The sequence below is a fragment of the Momordica charantia genome (genome assembly GCF_013281855.1).
Source record: "Momordica charantia cultivar OHB3-1 chromosome 11 unlocalized genomic scaffold, Mcharantia_2.0 BLBB01000011.1, whole genome shotgun sequence".
In the NCBI taxonomy this organism is placed as follows: domain Eukaryota; kingdom Viridiplantae; phylum Streptophyta; class Magnoliopsida; order Cucurbitales; family Cucurbitaceae; genus Momordica; species Momordica charantia.
The window spans coordinates 3,620,746-3,636,743 of NW_028275159.1; the positions used below are offsets into that span (position 1 = coordinate 3,620,746).

The 15,998-nt window shown below is 32.6% G+C and overlaps 3 protein-coding genes and 1 non-coding gene across 4 annotated transcripts; all 4 read left to right on the top strand.

The window, feature by feature from the left end:
- Positions 1 to 955: 955 nt before the first annotated feature.
- Positions 956 to 2,958, top strand: LOC111006480 (ethylene-responsive transcription factor SHINE 2). The gene is made up of 2 exons (XM_022278490.2): positions 956 to 1,513; positions 2,102 to 2,958. Exons 1-2 carry the CDS (start codon positions 1,191 to 1,193, stop codon positions 2,604 to 2,606), a joined length of 828 nt encoding a protein of 275 aa, XP_022134182.1. The 5' UTR covers positions 956 to 1,190; the 3' UTR covers positions 2,607 to 2,958.
- Positions 2,959 to 7,972: 5,014 nt separating this feature from the next.
- Positions 7,973 to 10,427, top strand: LOC111006502 (SNARE-like superfamily protein). Its single transcript, XM_022278485.2, has 5 exons — positions 7,973 to 8,209; positions 8,592 to 8,705; positions 9,041 to 9,120; positions 9,349 to 9,473; positions 9,961 to 10,427. Exons 1-5 carry the CDS (start codon positions 8,157 to 8,159, stop codon positions 10,030 to 10,032), a joined length of 444 nt encoding a protein of 147 aa, XP_022134177.1. The 5' UTR covers positions 7,973 to 8,156; the 3' UTR covers positions 10,033 to 10,427.
- Positions 10,428 to 10,580: 153 nt separating this feature from the next.
- LOC111006495 (SPX domain-containing protein 2) lies at positions 10,581 to 14,916 on the top strand. Its single transcript, XM_022278473.2, has 3 exons — positions 10,581 to 12,618; positions 13,475 to 13,601; positions 14,356 to 14,916. Exons 1-3 carry the CDS (start codon positions 12,355 to 12,357, stop codon positions 14,742 to 14,744), a joined length of 780 nt encoding a protein of 259 aa, XP_022134165.1. The 5' UTR covers positions 10,581 to 12,354; the 3' UTR covers positions 14,745 to 14,916.
- A 655-nt stretch (positions 14,917 to 15,571) lies between these two features.
- TRNAR-CCU (transfer RNA arginine (anticodon CCU)) lies at positions 15,572 to 15,644 on the top strand. The gene has a single exon. It is a non-coding gene; the product is annotated as a tRNA-Arg (tRNA).
- Positions 15,645 to 15,998: the final 354 nt, after the last annotated feature.

The window sequence follows — 15,998 nt, forward strand, 5'->3', positions numbered from 1 at the left end:
AATTTTTTTCAGAAGTTATTTTATTATTATATTTTTTCCATCTACCCTAACTGTTGAGGCAAAACAAAATATAAAAATTTTACATACAGACCAATACATGTTAAAATTATAAAATTTTTGCGGAATGCCACATACATATTCATATTGAATAAATTGATTAATTTTAAGTATCATATTTATTTAGTAGCGAAATTCTTAAAGAATTTCAATTGTGTATGAATTTTTGCTTCTTTTAACCTATGTCATTAATATTTTTGACAAAATTCCAACCAACTATATTCCATTAAAAAAAATTCAATATTTTCTAACTATTTTTTTTAATATAACAGATAAAGTTTGAACTTAACTTAATAAATAGGGCAAAGTCTAAATGTTAACGGAGACAAGAAAGAGAAAAAAAGAAGAATGAAGAAGAAAGGAAGAAACATAGTAATCCTATAATACCTACTAACACCTAGTCACTCTATTTTAGTACTTGAAATCATAATTATTCAACTTCAATAACATGGGGCATTGTATTATATATTGCACTATACGACGTTATACCAACCGCGTAATATGAACATCATGATATTATACTCTAATGTGATTATACTTGAAATCAGGATGGCGGTATTCATAATGCAATTACCTTATCATATGCAACACATCAATCTTAAATTAAAACTTTATCATAGTGTTAGCTGAAGAAACCGTCCCGGTATAAAGCGATTGGATAGAAAAACATCCATAAATATTGATCCATCCAATCGCGATGTACCTAAAACTCCTAAAATTGGGATTTGCTACCTCAATAAAGTCCCCTACATGAGGTATTTTGAAATATAGAGACCAACAAAAAATTGAAAATTAAGGGATTAAAAAAAAAAGAAAGAGTATTTTCTCTCTATCATTATTGTTATTTTGTTTTATATCGAGTTAATAGCGAAACAGCCCCTTATTGAGTTGAAACACTCCATCTTCCTCACCGGGATTATAAATGGCGGTTTATGAAGTGGACCTCCACTTTCTTCTTCCCCAAGCTCACAGCTGAAATTATTGAAACTTCTTTTTGGATACCAGACAAGATAGAAGTTCTGCGGGTTCCATTTTTCCCCATTTCTCAAATGGGAGAGAGAAAAAGTTGCAGCCAATTCTAATGCGATTCATTAAATTTGGTTGTTAAGAAGCTGCGAGTCTGTGGATCTTTCATGGTTGAGCAGGTGAAACTTTTAATGGCCAACGCCATTAAAAGTACAACTCTCTCAGCACAGCAGACTTCCCAATTCCCACCGACACCTCTATATAAATGCCTGAAATTATTACTCTCTCTACGTTTTTCAACTCTCTCTTCACCTGTTTTATTTTCTTTTAATTTATCTCTCTCTCTCTCTCTCTCTCTCTCTCCCTCGCTGGTTGTGGTTTCTGCCCTCTGTTTCTCTCTCTCTATAGTTATGGTTTATTCGAGGAAGTTCAGAGGAGTCAGGCAGCGGCAGTGGGGCTCTTGGGTGTCAGAAATCCGCCACCCATTACTGTAAAATTCCCATTTTCACAACGTTGTTTATTCTTCTGCTATAAATGTATGCGACATTGGTGGGTTTGTTGGTTTAAAGATGCTCTGTAACCCCATTTTCTGTCTGTGTCTGCTGCTCATAACCTGTTTGATGATTTGCCTGAATGAATTGGGCGGCCATGGCTGGCGGCGCATATTTCTGCATACTTGTAAACTACATTATTATTGCAAATTTTGTGTATTCTTCTGCTGAAAATATGTGGATTATTGCTTATGTTTGTTGGTCTAAAAACGCTCTGGAAAGTGAAAACCCATCTTCTGTCTGGTGCCCATAACCTGTTTGTTGGTTTTCCTGAAAGAAGCTATACGTCGTTTCTTAACATCATTATTGCAAACGTTGTATATTTGTTTTGCTTATGTTTGTTGGTTGAAAAAGGCTATGAAAAAACCCGCTTTTTTTATGCTTTTCGTTGATTTGCCCCAGAGAAGGTGACCGGCCATGGCTGCCATGGAGACGCATGTATCTGCAGATTTGTAAACGACATTATTATTGCAAATGGCATTGAGCCCACATTCTGATGTTTTTCAATTTTCTTTTCTTTTTGGTAGGAAGAGAAGGGTGTGGCTGGGGACATTTGACACGGCCGAGGATGCAGCACGAGCGTATGATCAAGCAGCCATCTTGATGAACGGCCAAAACGCCAAGACCAATTTCCCTGCATCGAAGAACCAAGCTGAAGAAGGCAGGCATGGGGATGGATCTTCTCCATTGTCCCCAAAAGCACTTTCAGAGCTACTCAGTACAAAGCTCAGAAAGTGCTGCAAGAACCCATCTCCCTCCCTGACATGCCTGCGGCTCGACAGCGACAACGCCCACATCGGTGTCTGGCAGAAGCGCGCTGGCACTCGCGCTGCCTCCAATTGGGTCATGAGGATCGAGCTAGGAAAGAAGGAGACAGAGACGGAGACGCCATCCCCGTCGCCGTCATTGGAATCGGCAAGCGGGGAAGCAGATGGCCACCGGAATGGAATTGATGAAGAAGACAGAATTGCAATGCAAATGATTGAAGAATTGCTCAACTGGAACTGCCCTCTTCCTTCAACTTCAAGCTAAGTACACAAGATCTCAACACAAAACTCAACTCTATAACAAAAAACCCATAAAACCCAAAACCAAAAAAAGGCTTAATTAATCTGTGTTTGACTGTGTATATATCTATATATCTATATATCTATATATCTCTCTATACATATATTGTTGTGCAATGGCTGCTTATTGTTACTGTCAGCCCTTATATGAAGCTGTTTGTGGGACTTGGGAAGCTCAAATCTGTATAAAGTGGGAGCTTTTGCATATAGATATAGATATAAGTTACTGTTTTATGTCAGGTTGAATCAAAATCATAGAAGACTTCTGATCTTTGTAAGTTATATATATATAGAAAGAAAATAATGTTTGCAGATTATGAGCAAGGGATTATTTGGGTTATGTTTATGAATTGGCTGATATTTAATTTCCAACAGTTGCAAGACTTTTACCATATATTTTTCTTCCTTTGATTTTTTAATATTATAATATTTGACAAGCTTGCCGACGTCTCGACTAATCACTGGCTAACCGGAGATTGTTCAAACCATATGAATTCCATGTTTTGGTAGTTTCTATTAGTCTTAGGATCCAAAAAAAAAAAATTATGGTACTTTAATCATTTCTCCATTCTTATAACACTCATATTTTAAAAAACACTTGTATTTATCCACTCTTATAAGATAATTCAATTATAATTAGACTTTTAACACGAAATATCAACCATAGTATTTAAACTAAATAGTATGAGATTTAAAAGGTTACTAGAGTCGTAATAGAAAAATTATAAATAAGCTTTCGATATTCTTTTATACTTCGGAGGAGGTTCAACCTAATTTTCCCGCATTTATAATCACGTCTATTTCGAATTTGATTGATGTATATTGTTGTTGGTTCAAAAAATAGATACTCGAGAAGTCTTATATGACTCAAATATCCCAAACAAAATTGTCATTATGATGTTAAGCTAACCTAGTAATCAAGTTGAGGAATATTGCTTGGCTAAAAAACATTGCATTGTTCCTAAAAAAGAAAAGTAATAAAAAATATATAAAAAGCATCTTCCATGATGTTTATTGGTAAGATTTGTGATAGTTTGGCTATGATTTTCAGTGAAGTTTTTGAACTTACAAATGATTAGATTACAGATTTAAATACTATTTTGGTCTACTACTTTTTTGAGTTTGATTCATTTTAGTTACTGTATTTTCAAAACGTTCATTTTGTTTTTTGTACTTTCAACTTTATTTATTTTAGTGTTTGTACTTTCAAAACTTGACCAAATTTTAGTTTAGTTTTGATATAATTTTAAAAATTGACGAATTTGGTTTCTATTTCTAAAATTTTAACACAAATTTTATACTCAATGGAAATTATTTAATATAAATTTATAATTATACATTTCAAGAAATTGAGTGATTGAAGTGTATGCTAATATGATGGAAAGACATTAAATAAAAATAAAGGGATTAGAATAGTTTCTTTTTAAAAGTAGAGAGATCAAAATAAATGTTTTTCCAAACTGAACAAAAGTTGAAAGTATATAGACGAAAATGAAAGTTTTGAAAATAAATGGATCAAAAGAACCAAATTTAAAAAGTAGTTGAACCAAAATGCATGTTTAAACCTAAAATTGTAATTCAGAAAATTATAAATTAGTAAATATGATATAATTTATTAGATTTAATATTTGGCCATCCCAGCTGTCATGTTTTATTAATAAGTTTAACCTTCGCATTTTATTTGGAAAATATTTAATGATTTGTCTTGTATAATTTTTGCTAGGGCACATGACATCCAATAATCTATCCCTGTAGCTAATTGGCCCAAAATAATTTCAACCGTTTATTTAAAATAAACACTAATATTTATAATAGTAACGATATTATAAACTCAAAAAAAACGATATTATAAAACTTTCTCATAATGTTAATTACATCCTCAAAAGAAAATTACATATAAAAATATAAAAAATATATATATAGTATGACATGTAGGAGTGTCAATTCGAACGTAAAAATATATATCTTAACCCGTTAATTATACTTATATGGATAAATATTAAATGCTCTTTATTTCAGTTGAGAGTTATACTCATGATAAATATTAAATGTTTTTTATTTTTACATAGAATTGTAGTGTATATATAATTTAGTTTCATAGGCATGAATCAAGTAAATTAAATATTTGCAATTTGAGTATTTCATAGGTTAAAAAAATTCACATGTACAACATATGGGTGTGAGGATTCGAACTCATGATATTTTGGTCGGAAATAAGTGTTTTAACTAATCGAACTATGTTTAGCTTGATGAGGATTTAAACTTATGACCAAAAAAATATATATATCTGAACTACTAAGCTATGTTAATGTTGTTAAACTGTCGGATTGTTTATGAAAGCTATACCTATTGAATATATAAACAAAAATATAACTAAAATAAAGTTAATCTTAAATAGTAGTGAATAGTTATTGACTATATTTCTATCTCCGTTGAAATATCATAAATTTGAATATTATTAGATATTTACGATGGTTAATATTTAGAGTCAATCCGAACATAACTACTAAATGAATACGACATATATTAGATCGATGCTATATTTCGAGATGTCCAGTTCCACATTTTTACTACGGAGAACTAAATCAAATAGTCAGCGCTAAGATTTAAGACTTCCAAATATTAACAAATTTAGATTCAATGGTTCCAATCCTCCACGCCGCCACGATTTAGTTAAGCTAAAAAAAGAGAGTAAATATTTTATAGGATTGAACGAAAATGTAATGGGAAATTTGGAACCACGAATTTTGAAGAGGAAAAACGAATGGCTGAAGAGGTTTCTTCTGCCCCACTGCATGAAATTAAATGAATGTTTGACAATTTTATCCCCGTACAGCGTCTCATTTAATGTTCCCACGTTGAAAAGTCAGCATTACTTTTTTTTCTCTCTTTTTAGATATTATTTTAATATACATGCTTTCAATTTATTCGTATCTTTTACTTTGAAATCGTTAATTTCAGTCGATATTCAATGTCTATTTTGGTTTTAAACTTTTAAAACGGGACTATCTTAGATTATATTTAATTTTTTTAACATGAATTGAAATATTTAATAACAAATTATGATTATATTTCAATAAATTCAGCGAGACTATAATAGTGTCACGTAGAGATTGTGATTAAAAAAATAAGATGAAAACTAAATAATTAAAAGAACCAAAATGGTAATTTTTAGCCCAAAATGCAAAATTAACAAAAAAGTGAAATTATAGGTAAACTAAAATAATATTTAAACATTTTATATTTCTTTTTTTGAGTTTAACAATTATATACGGATGAAAAATTGAACTATCGACTTTGAGATGGTATTAAGTACATTATTCACTAAGTTATATACTCGGAACGACTACATTTTCTATGTATATTCGTGATGGTTCTTCTTCATTTATTGACATCTTGACCAATTTTATAAGACAATTGTGTAACTCTACAATATTATACTTAAAAAAAATGGTAACATTTTGTTTTTATTTATTTTAGTTTTACCTTTACAAAAAAAAGTTTTTTTTTTTAATTTTACAAACGAAAACTATAGATATTTGATAATCACTTTAATCTATACTTTTAGAAAAATAAAAATAATAATAATAATAATAACCAAACTTTGCTTTTAATATCTTATTTATTAAAAAATTAATGATCTTTAAAATCTGCTATATAGTGATTATCAAAGCATAATTTTATTTTATAAATATAAAATATATGTGTTAAAGAGAAGATACAAGAAGATAGAGTGAATTATTATTATTATTATTATATATATATATATATTTTTTTTTTGCGGTCTAGTCTACAAAAGTTATTGGAGGAAAAAAATAGGTTTTTTTTTTATTTTCTTATTTTAGAAGTTGGTTTTTTTTTTCTTTATCTTTGCAAAGAACGAAAATATTCTCATGACGAGAGAAACACCTATTTTTAAGTCAAAAGACTACAAGCTTCATGAAATCTACCTTTTTATTTTAGAAAATCTAGATAATTTATATAAAAAAAAAAGTTCTGATAAAAAGTGAAATATAAAAATATGATTTGTTAATAATAAACAAATTAAGCTTATAAAACATAATGTTAAAAAATAAATTTATTAAGTTAAGCTTATAAAACATAATGTTAAAAATAAATTTGTTAGGAAACTTTTAAGAAGCAAAGTTATGATGAGACAACGTTGTTGAAGTAGTTGGATGAGGTCAATGATTTGATAAATCACCGAATAGATTGGACAAAGTTATTTATTATTATTATTAATAATAAATAAGTTGTTTTTTTTTGGGTTGAAAATTAATCGGGGTTGTCACATTTCAATGATGTAGAGATATCCTATATCATAATATACCTTTTTTACGGGATTTATAGTAGTGTAGTTGTGTTACTTTCCTATGAATTAAAGATACCATCCCAAGTCATAAAGTCTTTACTTTTTATTTTTATTTCTTTTTATAGGGCAAGCCAATAATTCAATGGGGAGATCGATATAAATTCACTCAAATATTGGTAATAATTATATGTAATTTTTGTAAAGAATGACAACAGATTAGCAATAGTATATCTTTTAATTCTCGAATAGGAGAAATCCTACCTCGTAGTCATTAGATGATAGATCTTCTTCTGATTTCGAGAAATTAATTGGTAATCGACTTTCTAATGGAGTAGTTAGTTTCACATTCATTTCAATTTCCACTTTATTTATCTTTTCATATTTGGGATTTAACTGTCATATTTCTTATTTGTGGGGGTTGAAAATCAACGAGTGAATTTTAAATGAATAAAATAATTAAAAATTTCATATCATCATCTCAAACAGTTGTTAGATTAACTTTAGCGATCAAACCACATGGCTGATATATAGTAAACATATAGTTCAATATATTTGTGCGAATAAGTGGCCGATAGTGTAAAGTTAAAAAGTAGTTAGTTGAAACTCTTTTATAACAAGTTGTCATGCGTTGATCAAGGTAAGGCTTTACCGACAGAGTTGTAAATTTGTAGATAGTAAGTGAGAATTCTTTGAATTACAACAAGCTGTCCTATCGTGAGATGTTCTTGACCGAATAAAACTTTGTAAATAGAATTGTAAATGGATTAGAGCTTGTAAAGACAAAATACTTCTTCTTTTTCTTTTTTCTTTATTGATAATATTTTAACTGATTAAACTATGTTGGACGTTTATGTTACCTTTTTTCTTTGAAAACAAAAATAAATTATAGGGATTAAAACTATATTTTTAGCTATAATCCCGTTTGCCCCAAAAAATATTTAAGATTTGTACCAAAGAGCCACTTTTGCTAGACATAGACTGGATTACATCGACCCAGACGTGGATACACTATCATAATTATCGAATTAGGTTCCGCTAGCTGCGTTTCCAAACAAACCGTGAAGGAAAAAAATGGTGCGAAATTGAGAGACTGGGATCGTATGATTTATTTCCAGGGAAAAAATTTCCAGGCATCGAATCACGAGATTCATTCCTTCAGAAAACCCGATCCGACAGAAGAAAGTAGACGACGAAAGAATCGGAATGTTGCTTGCCGTGCTGATCGCCAACTCCGTCGGCAACATTCTCGTCGAACGGTACCTTTTTCTTCTCCCTTACGTTGTCTTGCTCGACCGACTGAACATTCTTTTCACTGAATTTTTATGTTTCTGATGCGTGTTAGCGAGAAAGTGTGAATTTAATCGTTTCGTTCTGTAATTGATCAATTTGTTTTAGTTTTTCTGCTGATTGTTTTGATGATATTGTATGAAATGCGCGAATAGCTTCAGATATGCTCCCTTTTGGATTGAACTGGTTTGAGAATCATAGTGTTGAGGAGTGAAATGTAGAGGGAAGGATGCTGGATTAGGCGGATAGTAGTATCTGGATTCTACTATTACTTGGATTTAACTTAGAGTTCAATTCGTTAGGAATTCCTGGTCATCGAACGGTTGATCGTGATTTTTGTTTCTTTATTAGGTTTCATGGAGTTCCAGCGGAGGAGCGATTGCATTGGCGATCCTTTTTAGTGAAATTGGGGGCTGATAATCTCAAAGGTGCTAAAAATGAAGAGCTATATGTTGCTTCACACAAGTGAGTGGAATCTTCCGATCAGTTTTTCAGAAGCAATTATGAACGTTTCACTGTGGTTTATTATAAATAAAAAGTAGTCTTCGAAAAAAATGAGAAGAGTTTCAATTTCAATGGTTCCTCCTTCATACTCTGTATGTGAGGTACTGATTTTTGCTCTCCACCACCCTAGGGTGAAAAGGAGAAAATCAAAGGACAATGATGCTTCCTCTTCAATTGACTTCATTCTTAGTATTTTGATCTCATTCTGAAATATAAGAACTTGACTTTTAACATTTTCAAATGCGCATGGCGGAAATAGATGAAGTTTATTTGACTTAGTTGACTTTCTATAACAGATCTGTATACATAGTTTACACCGTGCTTGGCGATGTTGCAGTTTATGTTGTTGGGAAGGACGAGTACGATGAATTAGCTTGTAAGTCAAGTCCACTTTCTTTTTGACTAAATCCTTTTTCTCCCTCCCGATAATGAAATTTATAATGTTTGTTTTGTATTTTTTGGTTTAACATGAACTTTCCTCAATTGGTCAAGACATTACTTACTTATAGGTGGAGGTTGAAATCCTTCCTTTGTTGAACTCAAAAAATAAACTTGATCTTTATGTTATTTTCCTCTGCATTAATGTCATTTTCTCTTCTTTAAGTGGCAGAAGTCATCTTTGTGATAACATCATCGATAAAGGATGCCTGTGGGAAAGCTCCAACTGAGCGTTTGTTTCTTGACAAATATGGAAAGATTTGTTTATGTCTCGATGAGATCGTCTGGACGGTATGTTATTTCGTTTTCCCCTCACTCAGATCAGAATCTTTCTTGTAGGTTTCATGGTTGAACTGACTGATCTCATGGGGCTAAAGGCTCAAAATCCATCTAGATATAGTGATAGATGTACACCTGTTAGAACTTTAATTTAAGAAAACGCTTTGCAAAATGTCTCTCAGAGTAGAAATTTTGGGGCATCTCATAATTGCAAAAGAATATCCAATATTGCATATCGACTACATCTGTCCTATTTTAGAACTTATAAAAACTAACATTTCATCATAGAAACGTACATCTCATAGGCTAAAGAATTAAAGGAGTTTCAGACTAAGATATCTGTAATCCATAATAATTGTATTTCAGCTCTAATAATATTCCTTTGGCTTAGTACTCTTAGACAGATAAATTTATTGCTTGTTCTATTATGTTATTGAATTTGATGGAGCGGTTAGCTTCTCACATCTTCAATCTTTCTGACATGTTCATGTGTGTGAAGGGCATCTTGGAGAACACGGAAAAAGATAGGATCAAGAGGCTGATAAGGTTGAAGCCTCCCACTGAGTTTTGATTAATGAAACGGTTGCTTCTCCTCTCAATCATGCACATCAACGCCAGAGCTTCAGCTGTGTAATCATGGCGATTGATAAGTTTACTGTACTTTCTATTCTATTTGGTGCAATATTATTCTTCATGGGACCCTGTTCGGTTTGTAAGTTAGAACACAAAGTTGTGGAAAAAAAAAAAGTTCAAGGGATTGTTTGGATTTGGATTAAGAATTGCATGCGGGTAGAAAGTTTGAGAATACAGACTATATTATTTGTTTCCCATAGAATGGGGTGGGTGTGGGATTATCACGTATAATGGCAGTTGAGAACCAAGGATTAGTGGTTTGGAGTAGTATTCTTGTATGGTAAAACTATTATTACTATGCTCAGTACCATTGATTTTTGTTATTGCTCTGAATTTGAGCAGATTTTTTAGAGGGTTACTGCAGTTTAAAATGATCGATTTAAACATAGCTCAATTCGTTTGACATTGGTATCTCTCTCAAGATAATTTCCAACACTATGGTAGTATATTCTCCTTTCATGATATATTATTATATTTCAAGAATTTCACACCAGTCTTAAATTTTGCTAATATAAAATTATACTAGCATAGTACTTAAAATTTTCTCTCTGTCTCTCTTTATAAATTGTAGGTTTGAATTTCCTTTTCTCGTGTAGAAAAAAATTCTGTTTCCAAACTAGTATTGGCGTTGGCTTAGATATGATGGAAACTGAATTGAATGCTCTCACGGGTAGGGTAGAGGGAAATTTCTAATACTGTGGTAGTACCAAAATTTTTTCATACTTTGGGCATGTTTAAGAAGGGTATGTCTATAAAAATAAAATAATATATCACTTCATGACGTGTCAAATTATCATCGAGGGGAGTATGGACAAATTTCTGGTACTACCAATATATAGATACTTTGTTGGTACTCTCTTTGTTCGCTCATTTATAAATAATTCTTTGATGCTGGTGGATTGTACATCATTTGCATCATTTTCAAATGATACTGATCTTTGTTCACTTATTTAAAGAATAAATAATTCTTTGGTGCGGGTGAGCTGTATATTATTTTCAAATGTTACTGACATGACATATAATAAATGATAATAGTATCTATACTAGCCTAGTATAGGAAATTTTCTGATAGAGTATGATTGAGTCATCCTCAATTGGGCCAGTGACGTGGACATCCCTGTTTTGATTTTGAGATGCTTCTTATAAAGGTAAATATAAGAACTCTGGAATGGGTTAGCACAAAACTCATCTCATTATATCAAATGAGTTTGCTATTCTCTTTTGGCCTTTGGGGATTGGTAACGTGCAGTTATTTTCCATTTTAATTTTTAAATATGGGATTTTTTTAATCATGATTTAAAACTATTGTCAATTTTAGTTGGTGCACTCATTAAGCTATTATTGGTGTTGACCATTGCCGCGGCCTCTCTTCTTCCTCTAAATTTAATTTTTCTCAAATTTGGTCAAGCCAAATTTAGTACCTATCCTATTGATTAACCTTCCTCTTTGGTGATCACTATTATATTGTTGACAAGTTTGAGAGAGAAATATAAAAAAAGAAATTATTTTTTTTTATATTTTTTAGAAAATAAAAAAAAAACGGTCAAATATGTATGGGTGATCAGCAAAGAAGGGAAAAAAAAGGGAAGCTGATCGATAAAATGAATAAAATATGAGAGAGGGGGTCGCGACGCAGAGGAGGTGAGGAGATACTGGAGAGAGAAATGTAATGCCACGTCATCTTAAATTTTATTATAAAAATAATTTCTTTTTTCTTATAATTATTTTTGACACATCACCTTTAAAATAAATTTAAAATGCCAGTTCAAATTTCAATCTTAAATGAAAACGTTTCTCAAAATCATATTAAAGGCTTCCACAGGCATTACCAGAGATTGGGTAAGTTTCATTGGCAGCTTGTGCAGAAGAAAAAAGCGTATTGTAGGATTTAAGGAAGGCGGAAGCCATGGCCGTGGGGAGTTCCGATCTTCTGCAATTGACCTCTTTTGTATTTACGTATTTGTCTCTTTGTTGTGTTTGTAATTTGTATGGTTTTTTAAGCCCCAAGTGGGAATTCTTTTGGTAATATGCTGTTTCAATTCCCACAGGATTCGGCAGAGGATAATATGCTCTTGTTAATTCCCCTCGTTTCCTCCATTCTCTCTTTTCTCCTTAACCCCCTTCTCATTTTCATCGTAAAATCGCATATTCCCATTTTGATTCCCCATTTTCTCTATGCAATTGCACTCACGTTTTCTTTCGATTGTTGTGTATATAAACATAATCCCCCCTTTGCTTTCCTCTGTAATTTGGGCCAATTATGAAGTTCTGGAAGATTCTGTGCATTTTGATTGAATCCACTCTGCCCGAATGGCGGGATGAGTTCATTTCCTATAAGAAATTGAAGAAGCAACTGAAGCTGATGTACCCTGATAGAGATGCTGAAGGCCCACCTGAGCGCAAGCGCCGAAAGTTGGATGGAGAAGCATCCATGGAAATCTTTTTGAATCTGCTGGAGGAAGAATTGGCCAAGTTCAACCACTTCTTTGAAGGCAAGGAGGAGTATTATGTTATCAAGTGGAAGGTAATTCACTAACTTTTTGGTTTTACTATTGATTTCGTCTATCTCTCTCTCATCAGTTCCACTTATGGTTTGGATACGTCTTGCTGTGAAATTTGATATTTGGTGAAGAAAAATGTTTGGAAGTTCATATGATCCTGAGGTGTGGATTCTGAAGTTCAGCTTGGGTTTGAGGATGAAAATATCAATTAGTTAAAGTGTGTTTGAATTGCCCTGCACTTCTGGAGTGATTTGGGATTTTGTTTCCATCTTTGTGACTTGAATATGTGTTGTTGATATCTATCAAATCATACTTTTCTCCCTTGAACTTGATGAAACCAATGCTGCTTTTTTACAGTATAGATTTGTCTCTAGCTTTTGTTTATGTTGTTGGTTTAGAAACTTGCAGTTTATAATGCAAGTCTTGAAATATTTGAATTTTCAAAGTATGGACGCTTCAATTTTTGTAACGCGTCCAGGTTGGACGCTTATTGGACACGTATGGTATACTTGTTAGTTCAATAGATGTGTGTCACGTACTAGTTTTACAAAGTGAATCGACACTTATTATAGGCACGAACGAATACTTTTTAACCATAAGGAACAGACATAAAAAGTAGCATGTAGGACAAAATAATAAATTGAGCAGAATACATCAAACTTTTTTTTTTGAAGTATGAAAATGTATAAACTTATGCAGCCTGGATTTTTAGAAAATGACGTACCACCGTGTTCGTATTTGTGTCATATTTGTCGATATTCATGCTTCTTAGGTTGTTCTATTACTGGTAGTAGTAGACTGTTACTCATTTCCCTTTAAGACATAGAAAAGGCAAACATAAGCATTTGTATCCGTGATGAGATGTCTGTGGGAATGCAGTTATTGCAGGAGAGGATAGCGGAGATCGAAGATTCGGACGAAATGCTGATGAAAGTAGGGAGAGACATTGTGGACTTTCATGGAGAGATGGTTTTGTTAGAGAATTACAGTGCCCTTAATTACACAGGTTGGTGAAGCTTTCTTTTTTCTGTAATGAAATTGCCTTTTCTTGTGCAAATGCCTCTAGAATATATGTATGTTGGCAGTCATCCTGATGTTAAGACATTTAAAATATTGGATGCTAATTATAAAGTTATCATAGTCATATCCTTAATTCATGCTGACTTTTACAATTTATAGTTTGACACCGGAAATTAAACAGCTAAGCTATCGGCTCACTCCTTGCATTATGCGCGTGAGCAACTCCTCCTAGGCCCGCTCGAGTTACAAACAGTAAAGTTTTCTAACCAAGTATCTCCAAAGATCCCAAGTCCTTATTACTAGGGTCGCTCCTTGGATTGTGCTTGTGACCAACTCCTCATAGGTCAACTCGAGTTACAAATTGTAAAGTTTTCTACCAGGGTATCTTCAAATATCCGAAGTCCTTATTACTAGGGTCACCCTTTGGGCTTATGCACGAAGGGCTCTCATCGAGAATATGACGTTTTTGCATCAAAACCACCTTAAGTAGTGATGACGGACATCCCTAAAACGTTCTGAAAACCGAATCGAAAAGAATGAGTACTTGCCTCGCCCGTTCGCACCATGAAGGCAGAAGGTTCGAGTTTGGAGTTACAGATTTTATAGGTTTCTATCAATGAATTCAGTGGCACTTGAATAGTTTGCCATTGCCATCTTCAAATGTTATTTGTCTTCTGACTCAATATTCATTCTAAAGCTTCTCTATTAGCTAAATCTCATTTAACACATACCGAGCACAGGACTGGCGAAGATTCTAAAGAAGTACGATAAGCGAAGTGGCGAGCTCATCCGCGTGCCTTTCATCAAGAAGGTGTTACACCAACCGTTCTACTCAACCGACGTGCTCGACAAGCTATTGAAAGAGTGTGAAATGATGCTTGATCTTCTCTTCTTCAAGAAAGACCCATCATTCCCCGCTGAAGTGATCAATGTGGAAGAAAGGGGCTGCTCGGAGGCGGAGGAAAAGGCTGCAACGGAGAGTAAAGAAAATGTGCTGAACATTCCTGAAGATCTTGCAGAGATCGAGTACATGGAGAGCATGTACATGAAGCTGACGTTATCGGCGCTGAACGTTCTGAAGGAGATCAGGGGTGGAAGCTCAACCATAGATGTGTTCTCGTGGCTCTGAACAGCGAGAACATCACAGGGAGATGAAAAGATGAGCATTTTATGTTGGCAAAAATGAATGATAGAATTGTGGGTTTGTATAGAATTACCATATTATTATGCAGTTTTAATTGTTAATTTTCCTTCTATAGTTTTGTTGAAGTGAATGAACTGCATTTTGTTTGTGGATTTCACTCTTTCATTCTCATTATGTTTGTGATCTTTTCTTCTTTAAATGATCTTATTGTTAATTTTCCTTCAAATAGGCCAAAATCTACTCGATATATTTTTTTCCTCCAAAAATTTCTAATTTGGAGAGGAGAGGGATGTTGGTATAAATTCATCTTTTTGTTATGTTTTGGGGAAGTTTTAATTGCAACCAAATAGATGAAGTATGGTAAGGTCAGGAAGGAAAACTATTTTGAAAATAGTTTTTGTTTCTTTATTCAAAGTTATTTTTAGAATTGTGATTATGTTGAAGTATGTTTGGGTGCTAATTGTTAGCCTTCATCTTTTTTAATCACCATTAAGTTTAAAGAGAGAAAAAAATATAGAAAAAAATATTTTCTTTTTTTTCAAACAATATAGATGGGTGCATGTAAATGTTTAAATATTCTTCTATAGTTATTTTGTCATGATAAAATTACATACATACAAAAAGAAAAATCTGACAGACATTCATTAAGTGCAGACATACCAATCCCTATATTTGTAATGTAATATTATATATGTATATAATGGAATAAAGAAATTAACGTGAATTAAATATTAATAATCTAATTTTTCTGGTCCAATTGTTCCCAAGTGATAACGTATATTAATAATTTGATGGGCATATTAAATCAACAAGCGCCTGTAGCTCAGTGGATAGAGCGTCTGTTTCCTAAGCAGAAAGTCGTAGGTTCGACCCCTACCTGGCGCGTTTATTCTTTTTATTTTTATTTTACTTAATTTCCGTTTTGGGAGATGTTTATTCTTTTTATTTTGCTTAATTTCAGTTTTGGGAGATGTTTATTCTTTTTATTTTTGCTTAATTTCAGTTTTGGGAGATGTTTATTCTTTTTATTTTTATTTTGTTTAATTTCAGTTTTGGGATTTTTTTTTCTCTGCTTAATTTCAGTTTTGGGCCAAACTATCTCCTTCCAAAACCCTCTGGCCACCTGAAAAATAAAATCTTTCACCTAATTCCAAACGACAACATCTAATCAATCTCCTTTGCAATTTGCATGACCAACCCACTTAACATTTTGTTTTTATGAATGAACTCGCCTTTATA